The sequence below is a fragment of the Eurytemora carolleeae genome, unplaced genomic scaffold (assembly GCF_000591075.1).
Source record: "Eurytemora carolleeae unplaced genomic scaffold, Eaff_2.0 scaffold487, whole genome shotgun sequence".
NCBI classification, from domain to species: Eukaryota; Metazoa; Arthropoda; class Copepoda; order Calanoida; family Temoridae; genus Eurytemora; species Eurytemora carolleeae.
In genome coordinates, this window is record NW_019396430.1 from 195,668 (window position 1) to 220,437 (window position 24,770).

General features: G+C 33.1%; 2 protein-coding genes and 1 long non-coding RNA gene across 4 annotated transcripts; 2 read left to right on the forward strand and 1 right to left on the reverse strand.

Annotated features, from left to right (window-relative positions):
* Positions 1 to 3,043: 3,043 nt before the first annotated feature.
* LOC111703175 (basic salivary proline-rich protein 1) lies at positions 3,044 to 9,872 on the reverse strand. 2 transcript variants are annotated; one of them, XR_002765573.1, is made up of 2 exons: positions 6,536 to 8,562; positions 3,044 to 3,429 (listed from the first exon to the last, which is right to left on the reverse strand). XR_002765573.1 is itself a non-coding variant. In XM_023475048.1 (2 exons), the coding sequence occupies exons 1-2, from the start codon at positions 9,855 to 9,857 to the stop codon at positions 3,282 to 3,284; spliced, it is 273 nt and encodes a 90-aa protein (XP_023330816.1). In that variant the 5' UTR covers positions 9,858 to 9,872; the 3' UTR covers positions 3,044 to 3,281. The 2 variants fall into 2 exon arrangements, 1 of the variants encoding a protein (XP_023330816.1); XM_023475048.1 differs by lacking the exon at positions 6,536 to 8,562 and adding an exon at positions 9,733 to 9,872.
* Positions 9,873 to 12,707: 2,835 nt separating this feature from the next.
* Positions 12,708 to 18,669, forward strand: LOC111703187 (heterogeneous nuclear ribonucleoprotein C). Its single transcript, XM_023475062.1, has 6 exons — positions 12,708 to 12,797; positions 15,152 to 15,266; positions 15,538 to 15,637; positions 16,298 to 16,361; positions 17,224 to 17,375; positions 18,454 to 18,669. The coding sequence occupies exons 2-6, from the start codon at positions 15,205 to 15,207 to the stop codon at positions 18,652 to 18,654; spliced, it is 579 nt and encodes a 192-aa protein (XP_023330830.1). The 5' UTR covers positions 12,708 to 12,797; positions 15,152 to 15,204; the 3' UTR covers positions 18,655 to 18,669.
* A 3,210-nt stretch (positions 18,670 to 21,879) lies between these two features.
* On the forward strand, positions 21,880 to 22,695 carry LOC111703188 (uncharacterized). Its single transcript, XR_002765575.1, has 2 exons — positions 21,880 to 21,969; positions 22,409 to 22,695. It is a non-coding gene; the product is annotated as an uncharacterized LOC111703188 (long non-coding RNA).
* Positions 22,696 to 24,770: the final 2,075 nt, after the last annotated feature.

A 24,770-nucleotide genomic window follows, 5' to 3' on the forward strand; every position in this document is an offset into this window, starting at 1 on the left:
TTGTATTCTGATTAACCTGAATACAAACATCGGTATTTTCTTCTTCCCTCTGCCCATTTGATAATCCACTGAGAATACAATTTAACTAATATGTTTTTCTATTCAATTTTTGCATGTAAAGAAACTCAATTTTTCTATGCATAATATATTACATTTGGGTCTAAAGGTCGTTTTTATGCTCCAAAATGTTGTGAGGGGTCACCCCGTTTAAATATAGTACATGATGCTCAAATACTACTCCTGTTACAGCACCCGGCCCACTAGCCAGTCCTGGCCGCGGCACTGCGCCCTCTAGTCTGTTCTAGCCGCAGCGCTCGATGCCCTAGGCCATCCTAGCCGCAGCGCTCTTAACCCAACCTAACCCTGAAATAATAATGGAGGGAAGGAGGCAGGGATCGAAACATCTTTCTCTAAGGTTAACCCGGTCTAAGAATGATTGAAGGCTGTGGTAGAGCTAATTGGTTCCACTTAAATTTGTATTAAATTTTTCAAGATTTAAGCCGGCGGTCAATTAAGACCTGTTTTTGGGGGATTTAAGACGTGGCTTAAATTCATTTAATTCGGACACTGTATTTGTAGGTTTATCTCACTCAGAGGGACACAAGGCTCTAAACTTCTTCTCTTTCCAATGCACATTTACAAAAAAGGAGTTTTTTAATACCTCTAGTGTACACGTAATTATTCATTTGAATTCTAAAGCCGGGATGTAAAATGTTTAAATTATATCCCTGTGAATTGAAGGAGGAGCTACCCTAATACCGACAACTAACGGGATATCGTCTTCTTCCTTCCCCGCCATCTCATGTCGCATCTGAAATCATGAAAAAGTCTTTACATCGAATAATAATCCAGTAAATCGTCGCCGAATTGGTACTCGATATATACGATCAAAATCTGACATTGCGCTTAAACTGGTTTACTGCCGCGTAATAATATTTCAATGGAGTCGGGTTTGATTTGCTGATTAAATCTCCATTAAATCAAAGACGATCCAATATTTAAAAATCTCTTTCTGTGGTGTATTTTTCGACCTACGTAAATCCGCTATACTACACATCCGACCTACTGGCACGTAGTTTTACAGGTGCTATATATGGACTTAGTGGACGTAGCGCCCGGCCCTAGCCTGTCCTAGCCGCAGCGCTCGGCCCAGAAATTGCCTTTACCTAACTCACCTAACGTAACCCCCAAACAATACTAAAACATGGCGTAGGTCCGATATTGCAGTAAGTCAGAAAGTTATTAGGGGGGATGTTGCGTTTAGACGATGTAAAATTACAAATTTTTTCGTAAACAAGAAAACTTAATGGAAGGATGAAATACAATTATTCTGGCGATCAGTACGATACATGTAAGGATATAAACCATATTTACGATTTTTAAAGTTATAAATTTCTTCTTGAGTTATGACTATTTTCAAAAATGTTTTGTTGAGTGTGGTGGGGTTTTCAATTATACTCTTTATAATTTAATTTTCGGCCCAGAAATTGTCTTAACCTAACCTAACCCTCAAATAAAACGTTAGTGCGAATGTATGTTAGTCCGAGCAATCATTAGTGCAAACGATATGACACCCCAAGATCCACAGTACAGCTTCCGTTTAACTCTTGGTTGTTCCACGTGTCATATAGAATATTTTCAACAAACCCGAATTTTACTTAAGATTAATGTTGTTACTGTTAGTTGATTGTCATAAGCGGTTTACACAAATTATGTTTAACAATAAAACATTTCTTACGCAGGTTATTTAAAAGTTAATTTCTGAGCTAAACTTAGTTTATTTTGTTTTTATCTTTTGGGGGAAATTTTTTTAGATTTCAATTATTTGTCAATGTAAAATTTTTGATCATCTTAATCTAAACAAAACTCCCCAAAAAGGTATCGCTTAAATCAAAGATTATAAAATATCAAGTAAAATGATTTTCCGTTTCCGCATTAAATTTCCGGCAGGAACTCTTCAGGGCGAGTTTAACATTTTTAACCATGACGGGTGAGCAAAAAATTGAACCTTAGAATGGGCTAAATCATGCAGTTTATTTTATTATTTTTGTTACGTTAGAGTATTTATACTATAATTATGATTTTTAAGCTTTTCCATTTAAAATTTGAAAACAAAATTTGATAATAAAAACTGTTAACCTTTTTTATATACAGATTGCAAAATTCAGCTTAAAAAAGATTTTAGAAAATTTAAATTTAAGTTCAAATTTCAACCTGGCGCCAAAAATTCCGGAAAATTTTCCGCCGGAAGCCAAAAAAATATGTGAATATTACAATCTGAAGGTTAAAATTGGTCTTGAATGTTGAAATTCGGTCTAGAATAGTTTTCAATGGAACAGACTAGTTTACAGAAAAAGTTAACATTAAATCTGCAGGAGCCATGAACGTAAGAAACAAGATTGAACTTATTCCGAACAGTCGGCTTTACAGGCTCATACTGGCTCAGTTACATTTGCCATTAATATATTTGACATAATTCCACTTGCCATAAATACCTTTGCCATAAGTTAAATTAGCCATAATTTCTATTGTCATAACTTTCGAACTCTTACAATTATTTTTGCTATAAATGCGCTAATTTTCTCATGAAAACTCCCAACTTTAGTTTTCCAACAATGCTGCCGGGAGAGATATGAACACTATTAATACTGGAAGAAAGAGATCAATATAGAGAATACAGAATCAATGACGATACACAACTTATCCAATAGAGCAATAACTTATGAACTGTAGTTGTTCAATAAAAAAAATGTATATGTGTTAATTATAATTCTAAAATTAATTGTAATTATGGCAATTGTTACTTATGGCAAATGTATAATGGCAAATGTTTTTATGTATTATGGCAAATACTTAGTGGATAGAGTGGGTTTTGGGTAACCCTATTTGCTGTAGGATTTTAAATCTGTTTCGACTCAATTCCGTGTAAGAAGAACTGTCTACGAATCTTTCATAAATGCAGAACTGTTAAAAGTTCAAGAATAATTGTTTCAAATGTTACGCATAACAAATCAGTTACTCTCACTAAATTAAACAAAGTTAATAAAAAATTACACACATATATATTGAATATTTTACAACAAAAATGAAAATTATTTTTACAAAAATGGCAAACATTGACATTTAAATGCAATGTGCTTTCAACATTTGTTGATACTATTTATAAATTGAATTATCAAGCACTATACCTGAAAAAAAATTATTTAATAAGTCAATTTGGTTGAAAACGATTACAGTTATGATTCAACAAACATTTAGTCTTTGGAACACAGAAGCTTGATTTATCTGTAGTTGGGAGGCGGGGGTGTTCTCGCCCGCCTCTCATCAAACCCTCCGCCTCCTCGTGGCGGGTAACTCCGCCCTGATGGTGGATAGTCCCTTGGTGGTGCTCCCATGGGTCGACCGCCCATTCGCTCAGCTGATCTACCACTAGAAAAATAAACTTGAATTTATCTGTATATTGAATTTTAGATTTCACCGAATAAAGAATTCACTTATGATAAAGAAACATGATGATTATAATAATTTTCTGAACTTTGGACTTCTAACTTGAATTCGAAATGTTGGCATTGAAATTTAGGGGCAGATATCACAAAAAGAATTTTCATAATTGGAACTCATCGATTGATTTGCGAACTTGGGGAAGTGCGCTTGTGGTTAATATTAAGAAATATCGTCTTTGAAATTCATTTGAGTTTAAACTTCATCATCTTCAGATCTCCATTTCATTATATTTAAATGTGGATTTTCTGAAATCATGATCATCGAGTTCCCTCAAAACCTGAGAATGGACGAAGCTAGAATAAACTGTGTAGCACTGTTAAAGCTGGAGTGCTACTTAGAAATTTCAGATAGATTTAAAAGCAACTGCAGCACTGCTAAGAATATTATAGCTGGAGAGCTCCTTTAAATTACAGCTAGAATAAACTGCAACTGAAGCACTGTTAAGAATATTACGGCTGGAGAGCTCCTTTAAATCAACAGCTAGAAAAAACTGCAACTGAAGCACTGTTAAGAGTATTAAAGCTGGAGCTTCTTTAAAATTACAGCTTGAATAAACTTCAACTGAACACTGTTGAGAATATTATGGCTGTAGAGCTCCTTTATAATTACAGCTAGAATAAAATGCAACTGAAGCACTGCTAAGAAAATAATGGCTGGAGATCTCCTTTGAAATTACAGCTAAAATAATCAGCAACTGTAGTACTACTAAGAATATTATGGCTGGAGAGCTCCTCAATAATTACAGCTAGAATAAACTGCAACTGTAGTACTGCTAAGAATATTATGGCTGGAAAGTTCCTTTAAAATTGCAGGTAGAGTAAAAAGCAACTGTAGCACTGCTAAGAAATTACAGCTGGAGAGCTCCTTTAAAATTACAGCTGGAATAACTGCAACTGAAGCACTGTTAAGAATATTATGGCAGGAATTAAAAAGAAACTTCAGTTAGAATGAACTGGATCTCTGTTAAGAATATTATAGTTCAAGAGCTGCTTGTAGGAAATTAAGAGCAACTTGATCACTGCTGAGTATATTAAAGCTTAAGTGCTTCTAAGAAATTTAGGCTATAATAAACCACAGCTCTGTTAAGAAAATTGGAGTTGAAGTGCTATTCAGAAATTGCAGTTTGAAGAAAAATGTGTTGGAGCACTTATAAGAAACTTCAGCTTATATGAAAATACTGCCAGAATGTAGAGCAACAACAGCACTATTCAGTGTACTGTAGTTTAAGTGCTTCTAAGAAATTTCTCTGAACTATAGTTAAAGCATTCACAAGGCATTACAGCAGCTGATGCACTTGAGAAAGAGATGACATACAATATTTTTTTGGGGGGGATTGAAAATATTTTTTTATGTCAAAATCCTAACATGGTCATGAGTGGGCGGGGATGATGTGGTGCTCACTTTAACATTTTCCCTGGAAAAAATGATATTTCCAAAATCAATAAGTTGACTGATGAAGTTGAGCCACGCATGGAAATTTATTTCAAATCCATTTTTAATAGACAAATAAAAGGGAATAGTAGTTGCCCATTCTCTGTAATTGATTCCTAAATTTTTCCAGGGGGACTTCCTCCAATTTTCCAAAGAGTTTCCCCTTTAAGCCGCCTCTGCTTGGAAATATTGCAGCTAGAGTGCTTCTAAGAAATTGCACCTAGAATTAACATCAACTGGAGCACTTGGAGCTAGAAGATTTCCTTGATCACGAACTGGAATTCTGTAACTTTGCTCGATAGGAATGCAATGAAGTAATTGTAAGACTACTGAACTCGAATGATAAGAAGTTTACTGAGCAGTTACTCGTTTCCGTCTTAAGACATTTAGAATACCATTGAAATATTAAATTGCGCAATTCCAAACACTGTAATTACTCCAGAGTAACTTACACATAATTCAATTTTTCATAAACAATTGCTTATATAACACAGAATTCCTTAATTGTTTAAGTTTTCATGTGTGCCCATTCACCTATTAAGGCTATATCACTTAAAGAAAAATACTCAAAAAGAAACAAGCATTGAAGTTAAAAATCTCCTTAAGTTCTTATTTCTCAGTTTAGTAAGGCTTTCCGTGTTAATACAGCCTAAAGGAAACTAAAATGCTCTGGATAGGACAGGGTAAAAAGTATTAAGCATAAACCTTGTCGAGTTGTTAGAACATGATTTCTGTTGAGTATTTTGTAGTTTCAGCTAGAATTAAATAGAGTTTATACATTATTGTCACAACATGAATTCTGTAAGTAGTTACAAACAAATTCCTGTAGAGTAGTTACAACATGAATTGAATAGCGTTGAGAAGTTACAAAACGGTTCTTGCGAAGAAGTTCCAGAAAAATTCCTGCCGAGTAGTCTTAGAAAGGTTTCTGTGGAGTATTTACAGAAAGGGTTCTTAAGAGTAGTAATGTTACAGAGACATTCCTGTAAGTTAAGTTCCAAAAATCAATTAAGAATTGTTCTGTTAGAATGAATACTATTACTATAAGTAAAAAGTTACAAGGATTCATTCCTACAGGTGGACAGAATCGACTTGAACAATATATCCCAATCAACACTACTATAATCATCAGCTAATGGCTCACAACTGACTCATCAATATACAAAAACAAATTTGTAGACCCTTTTCTATTAAATTCCTAAAATGATCACCCTAGGTTTAATGAGTCTCACACTTCAATTGGAGTTCACAAATAAAGTTTGAAACTCTCAAAAGGAGTTGAGTCTTTGCCACAAACTCAAACTTACTAATCCCTTTATCTGTCTAATCTGATGGCGAAAACTTTAGATCTTTCAAACTTAGATTATTTGGTCTAACAGAATTCATATTTTGAAATATTTAAACTTTGTCTATTACACTGGATCGCATAGATATAGGGATTAGGAAATCAGAGTTTGTGGCAAAGACTCAATTCCTTTCAAGAATAAACACTAAAATACTTAACATTTAAAAACAAAACAATACAGGCAATAAAAACAAAATTTAAAATTTAAATTAATATGAAAATGAGCCGGTGCTAGTCCATAACAACCGATCAGACCTATTAATCCTGTGTATTTTGCAGTAATAGAGAAGAAGGTCAGATTGGCTGCAATGAATCCACCTGAAGGGAGGTTACAGACAGATCCCTGTGCAAAGAAGTTGTAGAAACTAGGTTCCGTTGATTAGAGTAGCTACAGAAGAGTTTCTTTTGAATATAGTAGCTACAGAATTAGTTCCTGTTGAGTAGAGTAGCTACAGAAGAGTTTCTTTTGAATATAGTAGCTACAGAATTAGTTCTTGTTGAGTAGAGTAGCTACAGAATGGTTCCTCTTTAGTACTTTTTAATTATGACAACCTCTTAACATGAATGTTTCCCAAGTATCTACTCATCCCACCAATCCATCTTATACTCATCAAGTGCAATGAAAAGTGTTATCGGGGAGTAGAGGTAGCAAGTTCTGTAGCCCCATCTCCCTTTGACTGCTATCTTCAGCCCTCTTATCCGTTTAAGATATTAACTAATTAATTTTGAAAAGTAATCATCAGTCTAAGTCGATACGTCACTCAACCCCTCAGCGAGGGAGCCTGTTTGGACCACACATGTCATGGTTAGTATGGTCCCAGGTCAAGCCGCACAGAAGGAAGGTCCCTCTGCTACCTAGACATTCACTCAAGTCCTCCCTCACACCTGAGTTTTGGGTCTTCAAGCGAGAGGTTTAATGTAATTTGTCGTTTGGGTTGGGTTAACCCTTTCTTTCATGAAAAAAAATATCATTTTGGTTGTATGTGTTTGCTTATCTCTGCATTATTTAGCCATGATTAGGTCTTATACTTAAAGTGGCTGTAGAGTGTAGAATGGTCCTGCTTAGTTTAGTAGTTACAGAATGGTTCTGTTGAGTTAAGTAGCAACAGAAAGGCTCCTGTTGAGTAGAGCAGTACAGGATGGTTCCTGTAATAAGAGTAGCATCAGAATTGTTACTTCTGAGTAGAGTAGCTACAGAAAGGTTCCTGTTGAGTAGAGTAGCTACAGAAAGGTTCCTGTTGAGTAGAGTAGCTACAGAATGGTTCCTGTTGCGTAAAGTAGCTACAGAATGGTTCACTTTGAATATAGTAGCTACAGAATGGTTACTGTTGAGTATAGTAGCTACAGAATGGTTCCTGTTGAGTAGATTAGCTACAAAATGGTTCCTGTTGAGTAGAGTAGCTATAGAATGGTTCCTGTTGTGCATAGTAGCTACAGAATAGTTACTGTTGAGTATAGTAGCTACAGAATGGTTACTGTTGAGTATATTAGCTAAAGAATGGTTCCTGTTGAGTATAGAAGCTACAGAATGGTTCCAGTTCAATTGAGATCTAGAGAATGGTTCAATTGAGAAGAGAAGTTCCAGTACGGTTCTTGTAAAGTAAAGTAGCTATAGAATGGTTTCTGTTGAATATCTTAGCTACAGAATAGTTTAGTAAAGATACAGAAAGGTTCCTGTTGAGTAGTTGCAGAATGTTTCCTGTTAGAGTAGCTACAGAAAGATTAGTTTTTAAGAGTACTGCTCCATAAACTCTAAGCATAATAATCAGTCCCAAAATCTCAGAAATCTTTAATCGACACTGACAACTAAGTCCATCTTGTTGTAACTTTAATAATGATTAAGGGGTCGGCCATGATAAAATAAATTTTAATCTCATAATGCTTTACACTCCTAACCCTATTCCGGCTGGAGGGGGGGGGGGAGCTAATTCAAAGAGTAGTGGACTGAGGCTGTTCAAAAATTTTGACTTTTATAACTATCACAGGCCCTTCACCTTAGACTTGAAGCGGGGCTTTTATACCAACATCCCTGAGTCCTCAGGCATACTATATTTAGATCCACTTCCGGGTATTGGATTTCGACTATTAAGTTTAAGTTTGCCGACAAAATGACTTCTGTAGGGAAGAATGGACATTTTTCATATCGTCGTTTTAGGAATAGTATCGCTTTTTAACGCCCTGATGTTGCGAAGGTTTAAACTAGACACAGATTTCCCTATAATGAAAGTTGATCGTTTTTAATATTTTAGTTTATAAACATAAAGTTTATCATCTGATTCCACATCTACCTGAAATATCACTTGATTTTGTACTTAGCTGCTACCATGGAGCACATAATGATTTCCACAGAGTTTGATCGATTATTTTTATTGTAATATTATTTTTAAACTTCAATGACCTTTCCCGTCATACTGAGGCTGTAGGGCAGTTATAGAAAGACTTCTAACTGCTTAAGAATTCATTATTAACAGTTTTAATTATAGGCTCTAATCCACTTTTTCTCAAAGCATTTCCCTGAGAAAGTTCACTAACGACATTATTTAAATGAATACTATTGCTAAAAGTAAATAGCTATTAGGACTAAGTCCGAAGAATTGGCTCGAATGAAACATCCTGATCAACACTGCTTTGCTATGCTAGGACATACAATTCTGAATTTCAATGGATAAAAATGAAACCGAACATTCAGGCACCTAAGACAATCGGGACTGCTGTTAGACATCTGAGAACTTCATTTTGAGATAACTTCGGATGAACTGGCGATCAGAGAATTACTTTAGTTCAATAAAAACTTATGTTGAGAACTGAGATTTGATTGATATAATTTCGGATATATGTTTGAATGAGATTTAGGATTCTTGCCCAACAGACATGAACCATGCTTTTTTTCAATGAGAACTGAGCTTTCATTGAAATGATTTCAGAAATCTTAGACATGAATGGATTTTTCTGGACAGCAAATGATTTTGTGAGAATATTCGCGAATGTCCCAAAAAGCCTAAAATATGATATTTGTTAAACTTGTCTAACAAATTTTGAACAAATTTCATAAAGGGATTGTAATCGTAAAGTCAAATGACCTTCCATACAAATATGACCATGCCAGATTTACAACGGTACCCTAGAAGATATTGTCGTTTTTCTAGGCATAAAAATATTTAGTTTTGATCATTTCTATGTTTTCCTGCAGCAGTAGAAATGAGCAAGCAACTTTCATGGAGAAACAACAATCGAAAAAAAAAATTATGTCAAACATGGACATCTGGTTTATACTTGATCAGGCTTTAAAGGGTACCATTGTGAATCGGACATTGCCATTTTAGCATGTAGTATTACTTGAAATTACGCTTTAATAAATGTTTTTAATTTCAATATTTATTAAAGACTTACCACTCCTGATGCACCAAGTTAAACTCCTAAAATGTTAGATTAAAAAATAATTCTATAATTACCCTGGATCCCTGGGGCTCCTGCTCCTGTATCTGGGGGGAGGTGGACTGCCTCCACGAGGGGGTGGGGGACCTCGGGACATCGGAGGACCCCTAGACTCTTCATATCTTGATGGTGGTCTAAACATTACCAAATCAAATAAAGAAAGAAGGTATTTGCTTTTAGCAAAATTTAGTTCAGAGTTTTCAAGTCTTTGCTATCTATCAAACATTGATGTTGTTATGTAGCGTGCTGTTTTAACAGTAGTTTGAAAATTCACTGTTTTATTTATAAAAGTGAGTTTTAAGATCAGCTTCTTAATTGCACATGTCATAAGGAACATAAGGAACACAAGGAACACATGGAACATAAGGAACATAAGGAACATAAGGAACATAAGGAACACAAGGAACATAAGGAACACAAGGAAAATAAGGAANGAACATAAGGAAATGGAATCTTCAAAAGACCCCAATGTGGAACCCCTGACTTTCGCCAGGTGTGGGAAGCACTATCCCATGCACACTGGTTACAATGCCAGACATTTAGCCCCCTGCACAGGGAAGTCAAGGAGATACTTTCAGTTGCTGGCAAACCAATTATTTCCATGTATAATGTACAATGTACAATGTACAATGTCTGAGCTCAATATCCACAGGTTAAAAACAGCTGACTCCTATTTTTGCAATCTCTCATTGGTTATGTGCATTGTTTATGCCTTTAAATTGGCTGAATCCATAAAAAAACCAAAAGAAATCAAATGAATCTTTCGATCACATAAAAAACAGATTACTTTTTTCTGAAGTGATGAACCACGAAACATGACAGTTAGTGAATAGTTTAAAATGTCTTCTTCCATAATTTGATAAGTTGTTTGATACCAAAGAGACTAATAAAATTTCTTATACGACAGTTATAATTTAGTAAAATTGATTTCATCGTAAAATATAATGAGTTAAACATTGTTTTTAAAAGAAATAAACTGAAAAAAGTCTTTAATATCTAATACAGATAGAAGAAGACATTCAAAACTATTCACCAACTGTCATGTTTCGTGGGACACCCTATATACTAAAATATTAACCTCAGGCTTAGAAAATAATGACTTTATTATGCTTGAATTTTAGATTAACAGTTTGAAAAATTGATTTAATTGTTTTAAAATGCTAACCTAGGAATGAAGCAATATATTCTGCCCAGTAGAGGATAAACCCATGGAATGAGATGGCTATAGGTAAAATTATTACCACACAGTAAACCAGTTTGTGCCACGGTGTAACAATCATGTTAGCTGATACATCTGAAAATACAAAACAAGATAAAACTTTAGAAAATTCTTCGTGAATTGCAAGCAAACTTAAAGGGAGTGACCGGCTATGTAAGGTAGTTGAACTGAGTATGCAGTGTTGTGGACAAATTCTTTAGAATTCATTTGAGACATTAAACCATTAAATCTTTTAAAAATCTGTAAATCCTGAGTTTGAGCGCAAATTCGACGTTCAAAACTCCTACTTTTGGGGGTGGATACGTTTTCAGAATTAGTTTTTTTAAAATACTAAATAACGACAACGAAAAATAAAGTAAAAATTATACAGTAATCTAATTAGATGGTTAGGAACATATTTCTCAAAAGAAATTTGTCAATAAATCAATGCTAAAATCGATTATTTCGTTCTCATTATTATAATGAATTTCTTATCTTCTTTGAATTTATTCGCAGATTTCTTCAAATTCTTAAAATGTCGTCTTTTCAATAATAATTCTAGAAAATCTGCGAGAATCTTTGTGAATAATTAGAAACCAGAATAATGAGAAAATAGAAACTAATAATTGAAAAAGATTACTTATTTTCGATGATAAGATTAATTTTCATTTTCTCAACATGTTACAGTGAAACCCTTAATAACGAATACATCGGAAGAATCTATCAAATGTCGTCTTGACAATTTTTCAATGAGTTTTATACTATATTACGTAAATTTCAGTATTTACGAAAATAAACAAATAGCCATGAATATGCAGGAACAGTTTTAAAGAGTTCCATATAATCATTTAATTAAAAAACTAAATACTTGCAACATTCCATTATCAGAAAGTGAAGAATACGACATTTGATGAATTCTTTCGATGTATTCGTTTTTAAGGGTTTCACTGTACTATACATGAAGTCCCAATAAACATTAGAATATAATGAAAAGGAACTGAGTTTTTTGCCACAAACTCTAAATTTATAATTCTTTTGTCTTAGCAACACAATGTCGCAAAACCTTCGATATTTCAAAAGCTATGAATTCTGTTAGATCAAATAGTCTAATTTTGAAGTAATATTTGTCGACACCATCAGGTTGTAAAGATATTTGGATTAGCAATTTAGAGTTTGTGGCAAAAACTCAGTTCCTGTATCTTTAGATAATTTTTAGAATTAGAACTTTTTTTACTAAATCAAAGTCAGACCGCATTTTGAAAGTTCAAAGATGAGGGGTGCTATAGATAGAATTGTGTTTTATATTTGCTGCATATTTTTAAGACGGTTCAGACATAATTAAATTGTTGTGTTATGAATATATAAAACTTGTCCATCCTTGCTCTATACTCACTATACACTATAATATTCAACCTTATATAAGCGTAATCAAACCATAACTCCAGAAAACCAGAAAAAAAAAACATTTAAACTTTAAAAAACATCTTTTTAAAAGATAATTTAAACTTTTCGGCATCAAATTTATGAATTAATTAATCTGATCAAATTATTTTATTTTGTCTTGTCTATTTAACGAATTTTACCTAAGAGAACTTTAGAGGTTTCTCAATCGATTGTAATATTTACCTTCTCTTAATATTCCTCTGCATGCTTTAAGCATATAGGGGAGGGGGGAGGGGAGGGGGGAATTTCCTGAATTATTAAAGGTTTTAGAAATTGCGAACATTTTGATTGAAATTATTAACAGAATGTTCAAGATAAATATTTTTTTGGTAACCCTGTAAAATTCATTTTTAGGTCGGAAACCCGGACCCCATGAGGTTAGAAACCCCCATAGGTCGGAAAACCTGAGGTTAGAAACCTCCATAGATCAGAAAACCTCAGGTCAGAAAACTCAAGGTCCGAAAACATAAGGTCAGAAACCTTCATAGGTCAGAAATCCTTAGGTCAGAAATCCTAAGGTCAGACAATCTAAGGTCAGAAACCTAAGGTCAGAAACCTCAATAGGTCAGAAATCCTAAGGTCAGGAACCCCCAGAGGTCAGAAATACTAAGGTCAGAAATCCTTCGTTCAGAAAACCTAAGGTCAGAAACCCCATAGGTCAGAAATACTAAGGTTAGAAATCCTTAATTCAGAAAACCTAAGGTCAGAAATACTAAGGTCAGAAAACCTAAGGTCAGAAACCTCCATAGGTCAGAAATACTAAGGTCAAAAATGCTAAGGTCAGAAATCCTTAGTTCAGAAAACCTAAGGTCAGAAACCCCATAGGTCATAAATACTAAGGTCAGAAATACTAAGGTCAGAAAACCTAAGGTCAGAAACCCCCATAGGTCAGAAATACTAAGGTCAGAAATACTAAGGTCAGAAATCCTAAGGTCAGACAACCTAAGGTCAGAAACCTAAGGTCAGAAACCTCAATAGGTCAGAAATCTTAAGGTCAGGAACCCCCATAGGTCAGAAATACTAAGGTCAGAAATCCTTCGTTCAGAAAACCTAAGGTCAGAAACCCCATAGGTCAGAAATACTAGGGTCAGAAATCCTTAATTCAGAAAACTTAAGGTCAGAAATACTAAGGTCAGAAATACTAAGGTCAGAAAACCTAAGGTCAGAAACCTCCATAGGTCAGAAATACTAAGGTCAAAAATGCTAAGGTCAGACATCCTTAGTTCAGAAAACCTAAGGTCAGATACCCCATAGGTCATAAATACAAAGGTCAGAAATACTAAGGTCAGAAAACCTAAGGTCAGAAACCCCATAGGTCAGAAATACTAAGGTCAGAAATACTAAGGTCAGAAAACCTAAGGAACGAAGAAATGTAAGCCCTTCCTGGAAAAAAAAACCTGAAAACACCTAATATCTTTAATGTCTAGTTCTCAACCACTCTTAAATCTGTCAAAATACAAAAGTGAAAAACAATAGATATATTTCGATTCCCAGGAGTAAAATATCACCAAGAGGAGAGGAATAAAGCACATCAGAATAGGAATCATTGCAATAAGGAGAGACAGAACCTCTGCTTGCTCATCAACGTGCAATTTAGAATAGTTATGATCATTATTTTCTTTCAGATAGTTTCCTTGAAACTTCGGAATTGCTCCTGGTTTCAATCTGCATCGATCAGAATTAGGGACAACTATATCGTCAGGATCGAAATGATTGAAACAAATCCTGGACCCTTGGCTCAGTTGAGAACAGACTCCTAGAGCAACTAACCATTTTTTTCGAACATCTTCATTTTTTGGTATGACAAACTGTGCATTTCTTGCTTTACAGATTATGCATGCAGGCATTGTGCTGTCTGAAATTATTTATTGTGCAGTAAAATGGCTAAAATTCACTTCTAAAATCTTAATTTACGTTTATTTATATTTAATTAAGTAAAATACAAATTCTAAGTCTGTGCTTGTAAACAAAGGGAGTCCAGTTTCTGCTGTACTGTACACTCCGTATACAGACCAATTTATATATATATATATATATATATATATATATATACATATTTATAAATACTTGGGACATAAAATGTCGTCATCCAACTAAGAGTTTGGCCCACTTTAGTATTTATTCACTTTGGATAACACTGCACAACAAAATTATTTGATTTAAGAGTCACGTGATTTGTAAATAATAAAAATATATTACCTGTTATGTATCTGTTTGGACTCTGGCACTCCCAGAGATACAAAAGGAAATTCACTGTCTCTTAATACTGTATGAACATTCAACCTGTTCTTCACTACTGGAGAGCAGAAACTATATTAAAATGGGAAGGCAGGTAGTGACTATCAATACCGGTTTTAGAGATAAACAATATTTTGTTATGATATGATAATTAATATATTTTTGATAGCACTGTCAAAATATTTTCCGGAGATAATTCAAAATGTCGTCTTTTATGTTTATTTCTTTAATTTGCTATGAGTTTAGGCTTTCTCAGCCCGAGGCCTTTCTCTCAAACTTTCCCCCCTATCCTCTTCTCTTTCTTTCCCCTCTCCCGGCCCTCACTTCCTCATCTGGATTCCATAGTATGAGGTGTAAACACTGTGTAATTAAATCTCGGGTAATTAGAAAATACTTGGAAAAACAGAAGGAAATCCTTGAAACTTCAAATCAAAATGTCGTCGTTAAGAATTATGTGAATGGTTAATCAAATAAGCTAAAGTATTGATTAGATTGACTAAGATGCAGCGAATAAGTAATTAAATCTTTACTCCAGATTAATGTAACACATTTTTCAGATTTCATTGTACGCGTGTACTGCACTTGTAGAGTACAAATTGTAGCTGCAAATATGAATATTAGCAAAGTGGGTAATCAAACTAGTAGTCAAGATCCACAAGCAGTGAACAGCAGGTATTTAGAAATCTATGAAATTTCTAAAATTAAATCTACTCTATTTAAAAACCTAATTAAAGAAGCTAAACTATTCCTATTTATACACCTTCAATTTTTACGGCCAGAGCCGGGCGTGGATTTCCTTTAATTCTCACTTTGTTTTGCAAAATCTTAAAACGTTCATCTATAATTTAAATAAAAAATTTTACAGAAAATTTCCATTTCTTGATGAAAAATCTGTTTGCCTTTTATCTCATAATTAATTAATCTATCTATCTATTCTATACAGGGTATTTGTTGGGAACCTAAACACCTTCCAGATTGTTAAAACCGATGTTGAAAAATTGTTCCAGAAGTATGGACGACTGGCGGGTATCTCTATGCATAAGGTGAACAAAAATCCGTTTACATATCTTATGTATACATACATCTATATTAGCTAGGGACCCCAGCTTTACCTAAACACACACTTTATCATTCAACTAAACTCAGAATTTAAAACCAAGCGTGAAGAAAATTCCTGGAATCTGATGATTTTCCAAATCAGAAATTTGAGGCCAATCCGTTCAGTGGTTCTTAAGTTATGTTAAGACATATGCAAAAAACAAACAGAGATTCTACTTTATGTATATAGATATATCTATATATATTATATAACCCAACAACATATACGTATATACGTAATTACTTACATACCAAAAATAACTTGAAAATTAGCAATAAACTCCCTTTCAAATCTTGTTTTGTTTTACAACTTGACGATTGTTCAGTAAAGTACTTAAGTTAAAAATTTCGAGATAAAAAATAATGGAGCTGGAGTCTAAAAATAAAGTTTTGAGTCTCAGTTTATCAATTTTTAAAATATTGAATAACGGAAAAAATTATTATTTGATTTCTTAACATGTGTTCATGAATTTTGAAGATATATTGTTTTCTTAAAGCCCAAATTCTTCCTACTAAAATTGACTTCACAGAATTATTTTCTCTTTTTTGTTTGAACTGCAGTGCAGCCGAAGATTCTTTTTAAATCATTCCCTCTTTTTATTCAGGGATATGCCTTTGTACAGTTTACAAGCCCGTTTGATGCCAGATCAGCATGTTTAGGAGAGGATGGTAAGGTTTAATTTGATTTTTGTCTTATTTGACAAGTTTAGTTTTTATCATAATTTTAGAAGATATTTCATTTTTTAACATGGACACTTCAAATGATTCAAAGTTTATTCTCTGTGATTTTTATAGTGATGCACATTTTTTTAAAAACGATTGTTTCGTTAAGAAAAGTCGACGAAAAACGGAAAACGAAAAGATCGTTTTAAAAAAGTTCCTTTTTTAAAAACGGTCGTTTTTAAACGATCGTTAAAGACAACCCTTCGTTAACGATCATCAACATAATTATTAATGTAAATTTTTTTTTAACGATCTTTTTTTCAAAAACGACAGTTTTTTTAAACAATCATATAAAAACCCAGATCGCGTATCATTTTTATGAAAAACGACCGTTTTCAAAAACGATCCTTATTCGTTTTCTAACAACTTTGATGCATGGCCATCCACTTGGTCCTGTTGGCCTGCATTTTGAAGACTAAATCAATCATGGTGTTCCATTATTGGCCAATGGCCAAAGCTGTGAATTCTTGAATCGTGGATAGCTCAATCTTTTTTGATCTTTAGACTAATTTAATCTTCTATTTAATATCCTAAATTTACCCAATCAGAGTTTTACATGCGGAAAACGAATAGCCAATCCGAAGCACGGGTGCTTTGTGTTTAAACAATGAGAGATCAAAAAATTAGAATTATGGGTATTTAACTCTAAAGTTCCCGGCTCAGGTGTGCCAGGCATGAAGTATGTACGCAAAACATCAATTGTGAAGAACCGGTTTTTTGTAATTCGAAACCTAAAACATTACTTGCAAAGCGGAGTGCGGACGTATTATCATCCTTAAGAAATTTATCTAACCACTTCTTGTTTTAGCAAAAACCTTGTGTGGGCAAATCTTAGATGTGAACATGGTGAATGAGCCTAAGGCCCATGTTACCAAGTTGAAAGCTCAGAAGAGAAAGGATAAGGATGTTCCAGCTCAAGTTCTAGGATATTATGTCTCTAGCCTAGGAACCATTGTTCAGGTAAATCATGGAGAAAGAAGGGACATTTAAGAGTGACATTTGAGGTTAATGTTATAACTGTAAACAATAAAAAAATATTTTTTTCAAAATTACATTTAACCTGAGGGTAAGGTCTGGGCAATCATTGTTTACTAACTGAATTAAAAAAAAAATTAACTTGTTCTAGGCAGAGATGGGACAATTTTTGTAAACAAATGAAATTTTTCTTAAACGGTCGTGTCGTTCAAAAAACTAACGATAGCTGAACAACTTGAATCGTTAAGAGAAGGAAAAAACTATTGTTTTTTAAAACAAAGAGAAACAAAATAAAAACGAAATATTTCAAATCAATGAACATTCTTGAAAAAACGAAAAATTTTTACTTAACTAACGAACTTTCCTTAACAAATGATTTTTTTAAAACCAAATTTTAAAAAACTATCTGTTTTTATTAAAAAACGGTTTTACTGAAAGATATCATTCAATAAGAATACTAACGAAATATATGGAAAATGAACAAAAATTTGAAAAATGTGACAGACAAAATCAATTTGTTTTTAAAAATTAACAAAAAAAATGGTTTGTTAACGAACGATGAACAAATATATTGATGAAAATCTGAACTGGCCTTCCTGAGATGGAATTTAAAGAATTTGAGCCGCGGTTTAAATCCGCCAAAACCCGGTTTAAATTAAGCGCCGGTTTAAATCTTGAAACATTTGATACAATTTTAAGTGGAACCAACCATATTTAAACCGCGGCTTAAATTTAAACCGCCGCTCAAATTCTTTAAATTCGGCCACTGGTTTCTTTTAATTTGTAATTTTATGTTATCCTCTCCATTCACATCATCATCACATTATCTGATTAAAAATCTGGAAATTTCGTATCGAAAAGTGTTATAATCTGACAATTTCCTGTATATTTTGATGCAGCAGAAATGCGTCACTTTTGTACAGATATCGTACTTTTTCACCAAGTTTTCAGAAGGTGGAAATCTCGTTCGTTCTTAATATGACAAATGTGGTTCATTGTATAAATTAGGAGTCAATTGAAATTATGACGTCAATCCCATTAACACTTCTGTAAATTTGTTTAGCACCCTGTACCCATGCAAACCGGAACAGCTAAGCGTGCTCGTGTTGATGATGATGACAATGAGGATGAAGATGAGAGTGTTGATGAAGAAATAGATCTGGACAATCTGAAATCTTATTGTACTCCTGATATTCTAATCTGTGGAAACTGTAGGTCAGAAATTTATTTATGTACAGGGTGTCCCAATAAACATGGGAAATAAGTGACGACTTCAATATCGTCAAAGTTCAGCGCGGCATTATAACGTGAAGACGACTTTAGTAGTATCCCAGTTAAAGCATTCAAATTTGAAACTACTGGTGTAAGGAATTTCTAAATTTGGTCTACCAATTTTGGACCTTCAAAATTGACAGAGTTATCGAGAAATCTGCCCTGACCCCTTTTTATTCGTTGACAAAAATTATTCAAATGTTTGATATCTCCGTCAATTTTAAAGATATAAAGAATGTAGACCACACTTTGAAGAGCTACAAACAAGCTTATGGGACATTATTTGTCATTTTATCAAATATCGGAAATCAAAGACGATTTTCAAGTTGTCTCTCAATGCCCATGTCTACTGGGACACCGTGTACTAGCTTTGACTAAAAACATAACTCAGAACATTCCCATGTTTACTGGGACACCGTGTACTAGCTTTGACTGAAAACATAGCTGAGAACATTCCCATGTTTACTGGGACACCATGTACTAGCTTTGACTGAAAACATAGCTGAGAACATGTCCATGTTTACTGGGACACCGTGTACTAGCTTTGACTGAAAACATAACTCAGAACATTCCCATGTTTACTGGGACACCGTGTACTAGCTTTGACTGAAAACATAGCTGAGAACATTCCCATGTTTACTGGGACACCATGTACTAGCTTTGACTGAAAACATAGCTGAGAACATGTCCATGTTTACTGGGACACCGTGTACTAGCTTTGACTGAAAACATGGCACAGAACATTCCCATGTTTACTGGGACACCGTTGACTGAAAACATTACTCAGAACATTTCCGTGAATCTACCAAGTTCCCAAATCAAAAGGATATCAATGTCTTTCAGATATACAAAAATACAGACACCCACACAGAGATTAAACTACTTGATTTTATATATTGATTCAAATAAATTCACAAGACATTTTGGAATTTAGATTTTTTTAAATAAAAGTTTGTTTTGACATTGTCAAAACTTTCTCAGACAATTGTTTTTAAACTAAGAATGTAAACACGAAACATTTCATGTCAAAACTTTTAAACTCTTCCATATTCTTGAGTTTGGTTAAAGTTTTTCTTAAAGTTTCAGGAATTTTTCTAGCAAAGTTGATCAAAGCTTAAAAGTCTCCGGTTCACTGAAGTCAAGACAATCCTTAAAGTAATTCTTCAAATGTTTAGACAGCCTTGAACGCTGCTCGATGTTTACGTGTAAGGGTGCATATTTTTGTTTGCGGTGGGTCTCAAACTTTTTTTCTGAAACATATCGATAAATAAAGAAGAAACAAATTTGTGTTTTGAAGTCAATTAAGCAGGAAATATTTTTGTAGCTAGTTCTGGATCTAAATTATAAAAAATATAAATCTGAATCGAAAAATGAAATAATAAATAAAATCGAAAAGTTTTAAAAAGTTTAGCCCCAGGTTAATTCCGATTGCTAAATCTGATTTTTCACTGTGGCAACTTTTGTTTTTCTGCTTTTTCTCTCTTCTGGATATCCCTGCAGGGTTCTCTCCTTAATTGTGCCATTTCCCGGCTTTTGATTAGCTGTTCAGTTTATGCAAAGGAATCTCTGATTGGTTAAATTTTATACACTTTCCTGGTTATCAAATGAACAGTGGTGTACTGGGGGGGGGGCGAAAACTATGTGTACCCCCTAGACATGCCCACCTAGGCTCTAGAGGCCTAATATATTAAACTTAAATATTCTTGTCTTATCAATTGACAGTTTGTCAATTTTATGATAATTTCTTAAATTCTTTCATTAGACCTTAATCTTATTATCGGGGTTTTATTTAAAATCCATATCTGAGTTTAAGATGTTTGACCCAGAGTTAAGTTACTTAATTAAATTCACAGGGTTGAGAAAAGGGAGAGCAGGGTTGGATATTTGGGGGAGCAGTGGCCCAGTCGGAACAGATAATTTAAAGGGGGAGCAATGTTTAGGAAAAGGGGGAGCAGACCCCCCCACTAGTGTTTATTTATCATGGCCTCACTCTCAATTATCAGAAATTGATAAGTCTTAGATTATCTTAGACAATGTCAAACACAATTTCACAAATGATATGATTTCTTTTAACAGTGCAGAAAAAATAGCCTTTAACTTGGTATGGTATATAATTTTAAGATAAACACATTTTTTTTGGGTGGGGCAGGGGTTTGATTAAAATTTGCATCATACCTAATTTTGCGGGGGGAAAAACATGCTTAAAAAAAATTGACACACTTGCTTTAACACATCTAATCAGGTTCAAAAAGAAGAAATAAGAACTGTTAAGTCATTTACTGTGCACTTTACTATAGAGTCCTGATGTCATTGTTCATTGAAATGCATTAGAACTAAACAAACATTGCAAAACGTAATCCTTAATTGTGAAATCTTTTTAACCCTACTGTGCAAAACCGCCAGTACCAGGACAGGGGTGGAAGGGATTTCGCTCCCCCTCACCTTTGCTCTTTCTCCCTCTGATCTACGAGGGGAGGAAGGCCAACCACAACAATTTCTCGTCCGAGCCACCTTTAAATCCTCGTCCTTTCAATATTATTTTTTTAAGTGTCTATTCCTTCCAGACAAAACTATTTTATAAGTATAAAAGCCACGTTATGGCATAAATTTTCAAATATCAAATTTTGTAAATCGAAAAAGAAAGTTTCATTTGAATTAAAGGTTTCAAGTTTAATGTCTTTAAAAATGTTCACCTTTTTTACGCGCATTTTCAGATATTTTTGGTGTAGAATGTCGCAAATAAATCCAAGATTATAGAACTTCAATCTTTTTTGTTAACTTTAGTGAAAACCATAGAATTTTTCCGGGTGGTTCCATGGGGAAAATTATAGGCAGAGGTATGCCGAATATTTTGCTATTTATTTTATATCACGAAGGTTAGCCATTACGAAGGCAGAAGAGATTCAAAATTTACCTAAATAAAGTTTGACATCATTCTCATGGGTTTGAAGATTTAAACATGATATAATCACTGCAATACTTTAGTCCATCCATATTTAATGCCCTAACGTGGCCAGATTTAAAAAAAATAGTTTTATCTTCAAGAATTGGAAACTTTTTAACACAAAATAATCAAAGGACGAGGATTCCGAGGTGGCTCGGAAGAGAAAATGAGGAGAATGTGACTCGGACGAGAAATTAATGTGGCTGGCCTTCCTCCCCTCTGATCTACTGATTCTAAACATGTATTTATATCACAACTTTGTGAACATCATTCTTCAGTTAAAAACATTTCACCAAAATTCATCTAAAATGATTTTTTTAGACTACCTTTGATGATCCATGGGACCTTATGGAACATGTTCAGGTTAGAAACGGAATTGAGCCTTTGCCACAAACTTTGATTTTCTAATCCCTATATCTTGTCATGGACTTTAGATATTTCAAACTATGAACTCTGTTAGATCAAATAATGTATGTTTGAAATATCAAATATCAAAGTTTTACACCATCTGTTTGCAATGATTAAAGGAATTAGAAAGCTTAAGTTTTTGGAGATGCCCTTCCTTTATTCTGTTTTTAACGATGTCATTTAAATTAAAAGTTAAAAATGAAGTCATTATCATATAAAGTTCTTAATGACGTCCTTATTATATAAAGTTATTAATGATGAGCTTAACAATTTATCAATGATAACATTGCTTTTTTATTCAAAGTTATCTTTTAAGGAATTTAATATTGTTTTTGTGAATATTGATATTTTTAGTATCATTATTATTGCTGTAACTATTGAAATAATTTATCAGGATGTTCATACGATGAATATATATGAGCTGTCAGGACCAGAACATGATGACAACTATAATAACATCACTGCTGTCAGTTGTATCAACAACTTTAACAGCTGACTCTACTAGACAACTGTTAATTAACATCTTACAAAAGAGATTAAGATGCAATCACAAAATAAATTTAAAAAATAGAAATATGTTTTAATTAATTCCTGCAATGACTGGAACAAATAAAAAATATCTAAATTGGTGCCATCACTTTAACCTTTCTTTGAAGGCTATTTTATGTTAAAAAAACGTCTCAGTGAAAATTTTATTGATTTTTAATTTTCAAATTAGGTTGCAAAAAAGTACAAATTAAAATTTACCAATTGAACTTTTAAATAATGTTTGCATATGTTTAAATTTTTTAAAATTATTTATCGATTTATAGTTATTTTTAATCAAAATTTGATAGTTTGGAAGAGATAAACAACCAGTAATATGTGTTAAAACACAAATCAGATGTTGTTTACATTGAAAAATTGTTGTTGGAGGATTTTTCAAGTTTAAAAAGGAAATAAGTTTATTTTGCATTATAAACATTTTACGTCCGTTAGAGTCCCCAAAGGCCCAAAATGTAGTCAAAAATAAAGGAACTGAGTTTTTGCAACACACTCTAAATTAATCCTTTTATCTTTGCCAATGTCGAAGAACTTTGATATTTCAAACTTTTAATTCAAATTCAAATAGCCTGAAGTTAAATTATCAAACTATAAGGTTGCAAAGATATAGGGATATAAAAATTTGAGTTTTTGGTACAAACTCAGTTCGTTTTTAGCAAACAAACGGTAGCTAGTTGTAAAAGTAGAATTTAAAACTACGTTTATTTATATTTTTATGTGAGTACACTTTACATCATAAATGGTTTTAAAAAAAGGAGATATTGAGGAAATAGTAGCAGAAATAAACCATAGAAATATAATCTTAAACTTGACAATCTTTGCTACAAAATGTTTCTCTTAATTTTCTGAATTATGATAAGTTTTTAATACTTCTGTTAAAATCCTTGTTTCTATTCAGTTGCTGTATAACTTTCTGATTTTATAAGTCTTTAAGTGTTAAAATTATATTGTTTTAAACAACCTTTAATTTGTTGTTTATTATATTAAATGTTCAATGTTAATAAAGTTAAAATCAAAGTTAGTAATTTTTTTTGGTTTGAAATGGGCATTTTTTTGGGGTCCGTTATTTACGATAAAGTTGTTTATACTTTTAAGTTGCCCGTGGAAAAAAATTTGAAAAAAGAAATTTTAAAGAAAAAAATGTTTGAAAAAAAACTTCAAATTTTTTAACCTATGACCCCCCCCCCCGGCCACCCATGACTGTTCACAAAAAAATTCAACCCAATCCGTCCAGTCATTTGGCCGGCTATAGGCAAAATATATTTTTAATATCTACGTACATATATTGTACATATTTTTTTCTCTGATCAAAGAAATTATTCAAAAAGATTTATCAAAACAATTTTACCAATAGTTTGAAAAACCGTTTTGGTTAATTATAATAATAAGAAATGTTTTTTTTTCAACTAAATTCTTGATTTCAATAATAATACAGTTGGGGTTCTGAAATACTGTCTCGCCCTTAAAAACGAGCAAAAGGCATTTTGCTCGTTTTCTGCCTTATAAAAAGCGAGCAAAAAGCTTATTCCTCGTTTATGCCTTATGAAACCAAGCATAACCCGATCTAGGGATCTGGGCGTTTTCTAGTCCTAGAAACCTTTAATTTTGAGCTTCCTTTTCTCTTTTTTTACTTTTCTATTTATGATTTATTTATGTCTGCATTTAATTGGTATAATTTTTCATCGATTAAATCAAAAAACTTTTTTACATCGCATAACAGCAGACATACATGGTGTCTGATGAAAACTTTGTATTATAAATAATTGAAAGCACTTTTTTTCTTTTTTTTCTTAGTAATTTCATAACTTCTTCATAACTTCCAACCTTTTAAAACTTTATTCTGTAGAAATTTTCTTTTATCAAATATGCAAATTTGTTAACCTAGAGGAAAATATACGGCAAAAACGATATCTGGGGTTTCGATAGTTTTTGTTTTGTTTTTACCATACATTTTCACCGATGACTACGAATTTGCATGTTTGATAAAAGCAAACTTATACGGAATACACGTTTAAACATTAGATTTTCGTAAACCTTTAAAAAAATAAATAAATATTAACAGTTTCTGTTAAACTGATCTAGCCATTGCACTTCGCTAGTCGTAGGACGCTGATTTTTTAATTTCCGCTTAAATGTGCAAACTAAAATGTATCCATTTCTTGGTTTTGAAGAGATTCGAGTAAAATTGCGAGCAAGACGAAAATATTTACATA